This window comes from Poecile atricapillus, chromosome 1 (assembly GCF_030490865.1).
Source record: "Poecile atricapillus isolate bPoeAtr1 chromosome 1, bPoeAtr1.hap1, whole genome shotgun sequence".
Classification (NCBI taxonomy): domain Eukaryota; kingdom Metazoa; phylum Chordata; class Aves; order Passeriformes; family Paridae; genus Poecile; species Poecile atricapillus.
In genome coordinates, this window is record NC_081249.1 from 153,550,234 (window position 1) to 153,563,948 (window position 13,715).

The 13,715-nt window shown below is 47.3% G+C and overlaps 1 protein-coding gene across 1 annotated transcript; it reads left to right on the forward strand.

The window, feature by feature from the left end:
- Nucleotides 1-963: 963 nt before the first annotated feature.
- FOXG1 (forkhead box G1) lies at nt 964-2,643 on the forward strand. The gene has a single exon (XM_058854076.1). It carries the CDS (start codon nt 1,188-1,190, stop codon nt 2,565-2,567), a length of 1,380 nt encoding a protein of 459 aa, XP_058710059.1. The 5' UTR covers nt 964-1,187; the 3' UTR covers nt 2,568-2,643.
- The last annotated feature ends 11,072 nt before the right edge of the window (nt 2,644-13,715 follow it).

Genomic DNA, 13,715 nt, shown 5'->3' on the forward strand with positions numbered 1-13,715 from the left:
GCGGGCACGGCCCGAGCGGGCCGGAGCAGACCCCGTCTTCCCCCGACAGGCCGCGGGCAGCGCTGCCGCGGCCCGCGTCCATGCCGCCGCCTGCGTCCCGTCCGGATTGTATTGTTTTCTCCCCCGGTAAAATAACAAACAGAAACAACCGGGCCTGGGAAAATAAACTCGCCGAGCGACTTCGGCGGGATCCGCAAAGTAGTACCTCCGCCGCCACCGGTGTGCCGCGGCCGCTTCACCCACCCGGCCTCCCACCCCGCCTCCTTCGTCGCCAGAGGAAGGGGCAAAGCGGCTCGTGGCAACTTGAGTCCGCCGAAGGAACTAGGGGAGCGGGCGGCCGGGCCGGGCCCGCCGCGGCGGGACGGGCGCGAGTTGTTCAGCGCGGGGGGAATTTGTGCTGGCGGCGGAGGCCGGGGGGGGCACGGGGCGGGGGACGCGCGCTCCGCGCGGTGATGCGCCCCTGCGCCGGTATCAGTGCGCCGCGGGAGCCGCGGCGGCGGCGGGGGCGGGGCGCGTGGGGCGGGGCGGGGCGGGGCGGCGCTCTGCCATTGGCCGGCGGGCGGGCAGACGCGCGGGCACGCCGCCGGCCCTGATTGGGCGGCCGGTGGGAAAGGTTAAACCAAAAAATGTTTTACAGCCCCGGTGCGTGCCGGCAGCTCTGAAATTAATTGCGGCCGGGGCGGGCTGTATCGCCCGTCTGCCTCGCTCCGCGCCGGCCCGCGGCGGCTGCTGCTCCCTCCTGCCTCCCCCTGCGCTGCCGTGCCGGGGGAACCGGGCACCATGAAGTAGCTTTTTTTTTTTTTTTTTTTTTGTGTGTGTGTCTGTGTTTGTGTGTTGTTGCTTTTTTTTTTTTTTTTTTTTTTTTTTTTTAGGTTTCTGAGGGTTTTTTCCCGTTTTTACCTTTTTTTTTTTTTTTTTTTTTTCTCCGCTCCGACTCGGTTTGATTTTTCTCTGATCGGTGATTATTATTACTACTATTATTTTTTCCCTCCCCGGCGGTTCCTGTCCGTGCTACATGACTTGCCAGCGCTTGAGACTGCTGTCCAACTGCGCTGCCGCCGCCACCGCCGCCGGTGGTGCCGCCGCCGCCGCCTCGGCCACCGCCACCGCTTCGGCCGCCGCCTCCGCCGCCGCCCCGCGCGCAGCTCCCTCAGCCGCCGCAACTTTCCCCCTCAGACTAGTGTGTGATGTTGGACATGGGAGATAGGAAGGAAGTGAAAATGCTGCCGAAATCCTCCTTTAGCATAAACAGCCTGGTTCCCGAAGCCGTCCAGAGCGACAACAACCACAGCAGCCACAGCCACCACAACAGCCACCACCCCCATCACCACCACCATCACCACCACCACCACCACCACCCGCCGCCGCAGCAGCCCCAGCGAGCGGCCGCAGCCGAGGAGGAGGACGAGGAGAAGGGGCAGCACCTCCTGCCGCCCCCCACCGCCACCGCCTCCGGCGCCCTGGAGGTGGCCAAGGCGGACATGCTGGCGGGCAAAGGCGAGGCGGGCGCGGCGGTGGCGGCGGCGGCGGAGCTGGAGGAGAAGGAGAAAGCGGCCGAGGAGAAGAAGGGGGCGGCGGAGGGGGCCAAGGACGGGGAGAGCGGGAAGGAGGGGGAGAAGAAGAACGGCAAGTACGAGAAGCCGCCGTTCAGCTACAACGCGCTCATCATGATGGCCATCCGGCAGAGCCCCGAGAAGCGCCTCACGCTCAATGGCATCTACGAGTTCATCATGAAGAACTTCCCCTACTACCGGGAGAACAAGCAGGGCTGGCAGAACTCCATTCGGCACAACCTCTCGCTCAATAAGTGCTTCGTCAAGGTGCCCCGCCACTACGACGACCCGGGCAAAGGGAACTACTGGATGCTGGACCCCTCCAGCGACGACGTCTTCATCGGGGGCACCACCGGCAAGCTCCGCCGGCGCTCCACCACCTCTCGGGCCAAGCTGGCCTTTAAGCGAGGCGCCCGGCTCACCTCCACCGGACTGACATTCATGGATAGGGCAGGATCCTTGTACTGGCCTATGTCCCCCTTCCTCTCCCTGCACCACCCCCGGGCCAGCAGCACTTTGAGTTACAATGGGACCACGTCCGCCTACCCCAGCCACCCCATGCCCTACAGCTCAGTGTTGACTCAAAACTCCTTGGGAAACAACCACTCCTTTTCCACGTCTAATGGGTTAAGTGTTGATAGACTAGTCAATGGAGAGATACCTTATGCCACTCATCACCTCACAGCAGCAGCTCTGGCCGCCTCAGTGCCGTGTGGCTTGTCAGTTCCCTGCTCCGGCACCTATTCCCTAAACCCCTGCTCTGTAAATCTCCTAGCAGGACAGACGAGTTACTTTTTCCCCCATGTTCCTCACCCTTCAATGACTTCTCAAAGCAGCACTTCAATGACGGCCAGGGCAGCCTCCTCCTCCACGTCGCCACAGGCGCCCTCCACTCTCCCCTGTGAGTCCTTAAGACCTTCTTTGCCAAGTTTTACAACGGGACTTTCCGGAGGACTTTCTGATTATTTCACACATCAAAATCAGGGGTCTTCTTCAAACCCTTTAATACATTAACATCCATGGGATCAGACTGTAAGTGAACATTTTACACACATTTGCATTGTAAATGATAATTAAAAGGAAAAAAAAAGCAAAACAAAAAAGTCCAGGTATTTTTTATTAAGTCCCCCATTTTCTGTACGTTTGTTCAGTCTTTAGGGTTGTTTATTATTCCACCAAGGTGAGGAGCGTCAGCAAGGTGCAATGTGGGGAGATTGCATTGTAGACTATGAAGTTTGGAAGACAAAATTATAGTAGAATGTGTATCTAAATAGTGACTGCTTTTGCAATTTTTTACTCAAATATGATAAGTCTATCACTAAAAGCCGCCCGATTCTCCATGTTTGCAGTATTATAAGTTATCATGGATATGTCGGTGGGTGCAGACCTTGAAAGAAAATAAAAAACCAAATCAAACCACTAAATTTATGAAAACTATAAAAAACTTAAAACATAATTTGTATTTAAGCAGAATTAATACTGAAAAAATGCCCAAGATCTACTTTTGGCCATTTATTATTTTATTCTTTTCTTTACCGAATTGCTTTTTTTTTTTTTTTGTTCATTTGTTTGTTTGTTTACTTTTAGACCAAAGATTGGGTTTTAGAAAATGCACTCAGTGTACGAAGTAATTTAAAAAAAAAAACAGCAACATTATTTCAGTTTGCAGCACTGCCCGTTCAAATGAATCAGAAGGGGACAAAATTAATGATTGCCTTCAGTTTGTGTTGTGTATATTTTGATGTATGTGGTCACTAACAGGTCACCTTTATTTTTTTTCTAAATGTAGTGAAATGTTAATACCTATTGTACTTATAGGTAAACCTTGCAAATATGTAACCTGTGTTGCGCAAAAGCCGCATAAATTTGAGTGATTGTTAATGTCGTCTTAAAATTTCTTGATTGTGATACTGTGGTCATATGCCCGTGTTTGTCACTTACAAAAATGTTTACTATGAACACACAGAAATAAAAAATAGGCTAAATTCATATATACTTGATAGTTTTTTTGTCTCTTTTATTAACCCTAATGTGGCAGAGGCTTTAAAGTTACAGTGAGATAGATCAGTGTGCTGCTTATTGCACAGTCCACCATTTTTCATATGCTCCTTTCTTTCTCCCCCCGCCCCCTCCCATGCTGTCTTTAACTGCAGTATTTTCAAATGTAAAGGATCACGGTGTTTAGTCAAACACCGTGGCCACTATTTTGATGTCCATTTTGGGGCAGGACTCTTACAAAGTCTGCTTAAAAATTGTTAGTAGGAACTAGGGTGTCTTACTAAATTCTGACTTACGCTGAAAATGCTTAATATTGCGTATGTATGCATATATACGTACATGCATATACAATTTAAGCGTATAAGCACACATTGGGAAAAAAGCCAAGGTGCACTGTTGTATAGGTACGTGTTCTTCCTGCAATCTCTGAAATGCATTCAAAGACTTACTCTCCTGAAAGAAATTAATTTCGTCTCTATGATGACTCGAGATATATTAGCGAAGGATATGTATGTGTGCGTATATACATACACATATTAGCCATCATATGCTCGTTTGACCAAATTTAGCAAGCTATGATATGTACGTGTATAAAATATAACGCGAATCTTAAAGGAGCTCTCCTCCGGAAGTGTCTGGGCTGTATGTATCGATATAGTTTTGGTGCTGCAGGCACTTTGGCTTGAGGTTCGGTGCGAGTAGCGGTATTTTTTGGCAGGCGGCTCCGGGCTCGGCCCCGCGGGCCGGGCAGGGGGGGCAGGAGCGGAGCACGGTGAGGTGCTGAAGGCGCAGTCCATGGCAGGCGTCACGTGACAGCCTGCCTCGCATACCGATGTTTAAACCTTTTAGGGGCCAAAAACAACCAAACAAACAAACAAACAAAGAAAAAGAACCGACAAATCAAGCCTGCATGGATGCGCTTACGTGCAAAGTTTTGAAAAGGGGATCTTTTTCTCTCAGCCCAGTAACTCGCGCAGGCGTCCCTGAGAAAGCTCCGTTGCCCGGAGAATCGATCCATTAGTTTTGAGGGGGCAACGCTGTAATTTTAAGAAGCATTTAATCCTTGAAAGAATTGGTGTCTTGATGAGTTTAGGGAAGCCTATAAAGGCCACAACTCTTGAAAATAATTAGAAAACTTGTGCAAAAGGTTTAGGAACTAATTGGATCCCGCGGTGAGTCCGCAGAGGACAAGTTGTTCATTTGTTACGTTTGTAGCCTAAACTGAGCTCTGCAGCAGCGCAATAAATCGGCGACTCCTCACAATAGGCCCAATGAAAAATAATCTTTAGGTCGGAGATGTTATCGCAAACGCTTAAAGAGCTTATCTTAAAAAGACAGAAAAGAGGAAGAAAAAGAAAAAAAAATGCCTGTGGGTAAATAGAGAAGCAATAGAAAATCTGAATTCTTGCAAACAAAGTATTTGTCGTGCTGAAAGAATAAGGGGAAGAAGAGGGAATCTCCCGAAAATAAGTAATACATAAACAGATGCAAACAGACCTACAGGAAAGAGAGAGAAGTGAAAGGTTACAGATTAGAGATGGGACACCCAGCATTGCACTGTGTGGGGGAGAAGGAGAGAACTCTCTGATATTCTTAGCTTTCACTCTCACTCCTGCAATTCAAAATTAATCATCACTATGAGAAAACGATTGCTTTGTTTGGAGATGGAAAGATGATACCACCACTTGGAAGCTCCTACCCTCCCCCATTTTCTTAACTCCATTGTCATTAAACCAAATGATGCAAAACCGCTAAAAAATAAAACCCTTCTTCCACAGAACTATCGGAAATAATAAAATGCAATAGGTCTGATTTAAATTCTTGAAGCCTAGAGACCCCATTCTGTGTACTAGTGCCTACACAACTTAAAAGAGCAGCATCTGCTGTAGTTGACAAAGAAAATGATATATTATTTACCACTTGCAAGTGGTTGTATACTGTAGGAAATCAAATAGCACATATATAAAGTATTATTTTGTTTGCAATGTAAAAAAAAAAAAAAAAAAAAAAAAAAAAAAACTGCTGTCAGAGTACCGAAAGGAGGAAAGAGACAGATCAGGTTGGAGGAAAGCACAATCTCGCCATGTCAGAGTTTGAGGTTGGCTAATAAGCATTAATTAGATAAGCGTGATGCATAATAATTCCTGAAAAGGGTAGCCTTGATGTATGTCTCTCCAGACTTAGTTTAAGCCAGCACTCGCTCCCAGAGCTCTCATTCAGGCTCGGTGTTGCAAATTATTGTCTAAGGAGTTCAGGTGCCACAGACTTTTCCCTCTTTCTCTTACACCAGGCGCAGGGGTAGTTGCTGAGCTGGTAATTTATTCACGTTTCCATACACGTTACATGACTATTTTTGTAAAGAAAAAAGATAAATCCAACACAAAACCAAAATAAAATAATACAAATAAATGGCTAAAGTTGTCACAGATTGTACCAGGACTGCTAAGGCCCCAAATATGTCTTTACCTCTGCCTGCTCCTCAGCCAGAGAAACCCTTTTGTTCGCTGAGGCTGATCTTTGCATAGACAGGCTCATTCGGCACTGAATTCGAGGCGGTGGTTTGTTTGTTTTTCTTTTTGTTGTTGCTTTATTGTTGGGGGGTTGGGTTTTTTTTGATGGTGATGGGTTTTTTTGTGGTTTGATTGCTTTTTTTTTTCGGGGGGGGGTGGGGGGGGGTGAGGGGTGGGGGTTTAGCATACAGTATTTCTGTTATCTGATACTTGTTTCCGCCGTGGTTTATATGTCAAATCCTCAAGCTAAGCTTTGAGGATTTTTTAAACATGCACATTTCTAGAATGGTGCGGTGTCTTAGCGTCGTTTCTTTAGCGTTTCTTAATTTAGAGTGTTTATGGGGGACGGGCGGTCTTTATGGAATTAAGGAGCTATTGTTATATTCTTAGTTGATGTTTGAGGTGATTAACTTTGCTCGCGTAGATCGTAGGAGAAGAAATCTGCTCATCAAGAAACATCCAATTACGACTTTAAGACTGCCTTCGCAAACATGTTTGAAGCATAATAAACAGTAACTCGAATTCTCAACGCGATATTTGGCCAATCAATTTTTGACATATTTTAGGTATCTTTCTTTTGTTACAGTAAAATATCACCCGTTATGTGGAATGTATTCTTACGAAAGGGTTTAAAAGAAACTGAACAAAAATATAATTTGACTTAAATGGCACAAAACTACTGTTTGGGGGAGTGACATTTTTTTTAATCTGATACTTGAAAAAAAAAAAAAATAGTTTAACCGGGACGTCATTTTGCTCTTTATAACTTCTTCTGATGATTATTAAGATTTATGTCAGAAATTATGATTCAGGTACACACCCCCTCACCACTTGTGTTAATATGAGGTCTCAATCACCATGTATTCAGTATTCACTCAAGCAAAACTCCCACTGAACTCCGGTTACGTTTTGACTGAACTACATCAGAGTTTTGCTTAAGAAAGAACACTGAGCAAGACTCCCTTTATTAGCGACTTTATTCTTTAATTGTTGTATTTTTCCTTATGGATGTGAGATAAACAAACAAACAAAAAAAGTCTGCATGTAGATAATCACCGCTATTGCATTTAATTGTGTGATCGCGAATAATACACCCGCCCGAGAAAGTATGTGCGCGTATATCTTACGCCACTACAAATTCAGCGATTGGCAATAAATATGTATATATACATATAGACACACACAGACTGCAGAGGTGTCTATCCATTGCACTACTGTCTGTGGTAGCTTCTCTGCTTTTCTGTGCATTGTTTTTAATACTCACCCCCCACCCCCCCCCCCCCCTTCCGCCCCGTGGTGAAGGTGCCTGGGTAAATGGGTCAAAAACTGGTGGGCAACTGGGTTAGGAAGAGGTGAAGGTGAAGATCAATAGAGGTTTTAGGGCTGGCTGTATCTGTTGTGTTGGGTTTGTGTGACTGTGCCCAGAGGGCGGAGTTCCTGCACATTCCTACCTCACCGGAGAACCTGCCCTCAACTCCACTTCAGCTACTCCAGAGAGATGGGACCCTCCAGAAGAAACCTGCCCAGCAATCCTTCCCGCCAGAAGGGTAGGTGCACTTCAAGAAAATCTTCCCTACCTCTTATCCCCACAGGCAGATCCATGTGATACGAATGGAGATGACAGACTTCTGTCTAAACGTACAGTTTCCCCGTGCCCCACGATCAGCAGATCGCCCGTGCAACCGAAGCACAGTTTCAAAGCACCAGTTACACCAAAACTGCGTGTGCCTAATGTCAGGATTTTCGCTCTGTCTCTTCTTTTTTTTTCTTTTCGGTCTCTTCCTCAAAGTGTTTCCTCCCCCGGCCTTCCCCCTCCCCCTCGGGCTCTTTCGTTTCAATCGGTAAGTTGGAAGTTTCTTCGCCGGTTTAGCAGTTCTTGTGGTTAATCTGTAGATATTTTAGCTTGTTTTGTTAACGTGTTCTTTGTTTGTTTGTTTGCCACCAATGTCAGAGAAAGTCACACGGGTGCAATGTTGTGTTTGCCTTTTTTTAAGATGCCAGGAGAAACTGCCTCTACCTGCAAGAAAGGCGCACGATGGCACTTGGGGATAGGAGTCCACCGACGGCACCGGGTGAGTGCGGATTTTGCTCCTCTTTTACACTCAGGAATCAAATAACTTCACGCGCGATTTTTTCCCGCTGGTACCAAAAAGGGAGAGAGCGCCATTCCCGCAGATCCCTGAGCGTGCTCTGCCTTTTTGGTCACAGTACAGAAATATTACGGGGGCTAGGCAAAATTCCCCTCCACCACTCATGTCGGGAGGAAATTTGGTCCTTTATCCATCTCTGCTGTATGAAAGACGATTTTAGCATGGCGAGTATAGGCGGATTCTGTAATGAATTATTTCTAAAAATTCTGAGCTTGTCATATGAGAAAAAGCTACAGGCTTATCGCACCTTTCGGGATTGTGTAAAGAGTGCTAATATCCCTAAATTTCCAGGAAAGCGACTAAATGCCAAAATTTGGGGAGATCGAGGAAAGAGACCTTGCAAAGAGCCGTACTGAGCTAGGTTTTGGTTTGACTGCTCCAGTGGAGAAAATGAGCCTTAAAAGGGATCACGAGCAACGTTCATGTCCATGAGAGAGCTCCAGGCACTCTCTCTTTGTCTTCCCACTCCCCAAATTCCATGACTGCGTTCTGTATACTCGGAGATTTACGTGCCAAAATCTCGGAATAGGGGCGGAAGTTTAAACGACCGATAAAACTGATGTGTTCAGTGTGCTCATCCTTGCGGGTGGGGGCAGGCGCGCTGGTGCGTGGGCAGGACCCGGGATGGGGCCCTCCGTGGACCGACTTGTTCTTCTTTTGCTGTCCTGGTGTGGCGAGGGCAAGAGCCACGGCTGGTGTCACACCCGGCGGATGACTTTGACCCCCTTGCTCCTGCCATTTTTGACCTCGTGAAAGTAATTAATTTTTTTAATACACAGCGAGTTGAGTTTTCCGTGACGCTGTGCTTGGGACACCTCAGCGCGGGGGGCAGCGGTACTGAGCGCCCGCCTCTTTCGCACGGCAGGAACCGACAGCGGTGCAGGGAGACGAGCGCTCGCACACGCTCAGCGCACGCCGCCGGTGACTTGTGACAGATCCGCCGGCGTGTTGAGTGCCCGCTGCAATCCCTGTCCGGGGACGGCCCCGTGGGTGCCGCGGGACACCGCTGCAGCCGCCCACGCCCCGCGCTGCGGGGAGCGGCATCCGCGCTCGCGTATCTTCGGGACGGCAGGGACCGGCGCCGCCGGCCCCCGGCTCCTTCCCGGCGCAGGCAGCCGCCGTGCCCGACACGCGTGTCCGCGGGGTGAGGCGGCGCTGGAGCTGCGCCTCCCGCGGGCTGGGGGCGCTCTTGGCCCGCGGGAGAGCGGCCCCGGCTGGCGGCGGGCACCGGCCGAGCTGAGCCCGGCCAACCGCGGCGCCCGCTCGAGGCCTCGCCCCGGCCGGCCGTAAAACGGCGGCTCGCAGGCGGCGTTTGTACTCGCAGGGCTCGAGCCCGTGCCGCCTCCCTCCCCTCAGACAGGAGGAAAGATCCGAAGTGTCCTTCTCCGTGCAGACTTTGCGTTGCGTTCTTCTAGATGCCAACAGGCAGATGTTGTCCTAGGGAAAGGCGTTCAAAGTCCTCTTCCCGAGATCTAGTCCAGGATGCTCCGATCCGGGAATGGGATTGTTAAACTCACCTCTCGCTCCGATGGTGCAAAACAAATCAGGGAAAACCTGAAAAACAAAAATAAAGACAATAATTAAACTGCCAAAATCAACAAATAACCGAAGCAACTACCAGCAACCTCCCCTCCTCCCCCTCTCCAATACCGTGTAACAGAATACAGTATCAGGCTAGCGAATTAGACTCAAAGCGAGCGGATTTGCTCCTCTCAGTCGGGGAAATGAATGCAAAGTCCATTTGAAAGAATTATCTCTAGGGAGTCCTCCAAGTGTATTTGGGGTTATCCGTGATTTGAGAGGAAAGACTAAACGAGAGGGGGTCTGAGAAAAGCCTGCCATTGTCACCCTACCCTAAGGTGAGTAAAGCATCCCTGTAAAGCTAGCTGCAAAGAACTGCTTAACCTAAGCCCGAGAGGTGAAACCTCTCCTCACCCGGAGCCGCCTGACCAGGGAGCCTGAATTTCGAACTACAAAGGCGGCACGAAGCCTGGGCTCTCTTGGGTAGATTTTTGTTCCCGCGGTGGGGAATTCAGAGTTCTTTAGAAATGGTTTCGCAGGGGCATCTTTTACAGGAAAGTAAAAGATGTTTCATGTGAAAGGAGCTCTTCCCCTTCGGGGCGCTCCCGGCAGCTCTCTCTTGACGGTGGTGGAGGAACAGGGTTTGCAGCGGCCGGCCCGCGGGGGAGACCTCGCCGAGATCCCCATTAACTTGGAGGCCCTCCAAGCTAAGTGTTTGCCCTGCACTCTTCGCTAGTGGAAGGAAGAGAACCCCTCTTCGTCGCCTCTCGACCCCACACCCCCCTCATGCTTGCTTTTGCTCAAAAAATTATCTCATCTCAAGTATCTAATATTAGTTAGTCTGCTAAGTTAATTGTATCCAAGAGGAGACACATACCTGCCAAGAAATCTGACCGAAGCCTGGCTATAGAGTAAAAAAGAGGAACCCTTCCTTAGCCTCAAAACACAACCAGGGGGAAAAAAAATAAATAAAATAAAAAAAAAAAAAAGGAGAAAAAGTTGTATTCTAGTATAAAAAAAATACGCATAATCTCAATGTGAAGCGTGGCATGCCCTAAAAGGATGCAATACTTTCATAAATTAAATACGGGTAATATTCACTGGTTACCAAACTGTTCTTTTGAATCAAAAATCTTGGCGATGCTACACTTTAAGTTGCGTAAAAAATCTTTTTATGATGCTTGCAAGCCCAAACATACTTTCATCCCCATACCAGTGTATTTTCTAACGGGGATGATGGCTCCTATTAGACTTTTCACTAGACCCTGAACAAAACAAAGCTGGGACAGATTATTAGAGGGGTCTATGGCGGGGTATGGCTAAGCACATCACATAATCATTTATATATTTAATGCTGCGGCTCATAGATAACATGCTGGTGATAAGTAAATCTCCTTTAAGATTTCTGAGCTGCACTTCTGATGCGACTGCATCTAGAGGACTCTAAATGCAGTCTAGATTGTGTACCACACTCACAGTGGTACAAAATGGCAAGGGTATTTTTATTGGCATGTAGTATACACACACTCACATGGGTTTATGAGAAAACAGATGAGTATTCTGCAAATAAAAATGGCATTGTTGTTTCATCAATGAACTTTTCCCTCTATATTTATCTTTCTATAGCTATACATATACACGTGTATACACGTGTGTGTATATGCATGTATACAGTTGCCCGATCTTTTCTGACTGTGAAGGTGTCATCTAGCATTCATCAGAAAAGGCAGCTCTTTTCTTGCTTGCTTGTTTATTCTGTTTGAGCAAAGTTGTTTGTTTTACTGGGAAGCGTAAGTTGACTTTAGTTATGTCATCACTATCATTTGTATTTAGGAAGAAGGGTAGGACTTATTACCTCTATTTTTATTACTAAATCAGTGAAGGTAAAAGTACTAATAATTAAATACAGATCTCTGATTGCAGGTTGGAACAGCAAAATCGATTGTCTCTTCATCAATAAGACAAGTGTTGAGTAGCTTGCTATTGATTAGTATGTTTATTTATGCAGATCTTTAGGTATTTGCTTACATATTTCGGGTTCTTTGTCTGCTAATTATTATACCAGATTGGTTTGAAAGAAAGAGCTTAGACTGGGAAACACACTTGACAGAACCATTCTTAGCTAACCTGATAGTGGATTATTGCAATCCAATAAGTTTAACAAATTACTTATACGTGCTTGCCTTTCGAGCAATTAGGAAACCGTTTCAGATTAAAATCCCTTGTCGCATTCGGGGTCGGTTCATTTAAATAAAAGGGCATTATGTTTAGATATTTTCAAAATGAAAAATGTGTTTCTGGATCCTCAGAGGCTGAACAAGAGCTGATGTGTGCTTCGCCTTCCGGGCCCTTAGCTTCCTTTATAAGTGTAAAACACCTTCCCAGCAACACAGTGGCCCCTGGGGTTTCCTCATAGATGGAATGTAAGGAGGTAATCTGAATATCGAAATCAGGAATCGATATATTAAAAGAAAAAAGCCTACCAAACCAAACCAAACAAAACAGAGGGATCGGCATCCAAATATCAGAGTGCCCAAAGCAGGCGGTATTTTGTGTTGCTTTTTTGTCATAATGATTTAATCGGTCCAAAAGGAATCGCCCCAGCCTCTTTGCTAAACGGTCTATTTTCCAGCCATCCCCTCTCAGGACCCCAGAAGGCTGACATTTTGGTCTATTTTTTTTTTTTTTTTTAAACACGCTTTTCCAGCCGACGCCCGCATTTTCTTTCGCAGCCGTTCCGGGGAAGGCTCTGCTTTATCAATATCATCCCCGGAGCGCTTCGACTGTGCCGACACAGGCAGCTCGGCGGCGGGGAGCGAGCTCTGGAGCAGGGTGGCTGCCGGGGGCCGGTGTGAGAGCCAGGTGCGGGGAGGGAAGGCCGGCTCCGAGGCCCGCGCTGCCCCGCGGGGCGCGGCCCCGCCGCCCTGGCCGGCGCTTGCCCGCGGAGCGGCGCGGGGGAGCCGGAGCCTCGGGCTGCGGAGCGGGACCCGCGAGCGGTGCTGAGCAAGTGTGGAGCCCTTCCGCACTTACCCTCCTCTCCTTTGCTTTCGGCAAGTTTTGTCTGGGGGGAGGTGGGGGGAGGATTTTTTTTTTTTTCCTTTCTTTTACCTCCAGGAACTGCTGCTTTACAACCTGTAGAGATAAGACAGCCTCGCATCAGATGATCACAGAGATAAGTAATCTCTCCCCTCGGCCAGTGGTATAGCTGACCGTATGCTCTTGAATCTTAGAGCGCTAAGTCTTTCCTGTGAATGAACGAGAAAACACTCGACAGGTCGTGAATAATCGTTTTAATGAGTGTGTAAAAGCGTGCGACGGGGTGCACGGAGCTGTCGGGTTAAACAAACAACTTGTACCCTGACGAAATCCGATTGTTAAAGTGCAAAGTGGTGTCAGTCCAATTTCCATCCCAGTTCTAAAAACCACAGATCTAAGTCGCGGGAGTCCAATTTTCCCCATTAAGAAAAATAACAATATTTTCTGAACGTAAGTGCGATCGTCCCTAATGTTAGCCTTTGGCGAAAAAAGACCAGTTGCATATCAGAGGTACCGAAGCTATTTTTATTAATTTTTGTTATTTTTAAAGACGATAGTTAAAAAGTGTGTATTTGACATTTTCCTAGATATTATCAGATCAATGCGGTAAATATTTTCCTTTTTTGTGTGTCCGTCGCCTCCCTCTCCGTATGTTTTTTTTTTTTTTTTTTTTTTTTTTCACAGATCACTGGAGGCAAACATCGAATTAATTGGATCTCAATGACTGAGGTTGGTAACTTTGTATTGAACTAAGGTTATCTCTGTCACAGTGTTCAGGTGTTAACAAGACATTTTAGGAGTTTCTAGAAAAGGTAAATCCAGACAAAACATACGATAAAATTAAAAGGGTGTTACAATATTGTATACTCCAAATCCAAGTTATACTACCCCTGTGTAAGGAGATAACACTCTATGGGTCTGTAATAATCTATCTAGAGGTTATAAAT

Bases quoted from the DNA above. Each gene is read 5' to 3' on its own strand.
- FOXG1 (XM_058854076.1), top strand. From the start codon at position 1,188: ATGTTGGACATGGGAGATAGGAAGGAAGTGAAAATGCTGCCGAAATCC.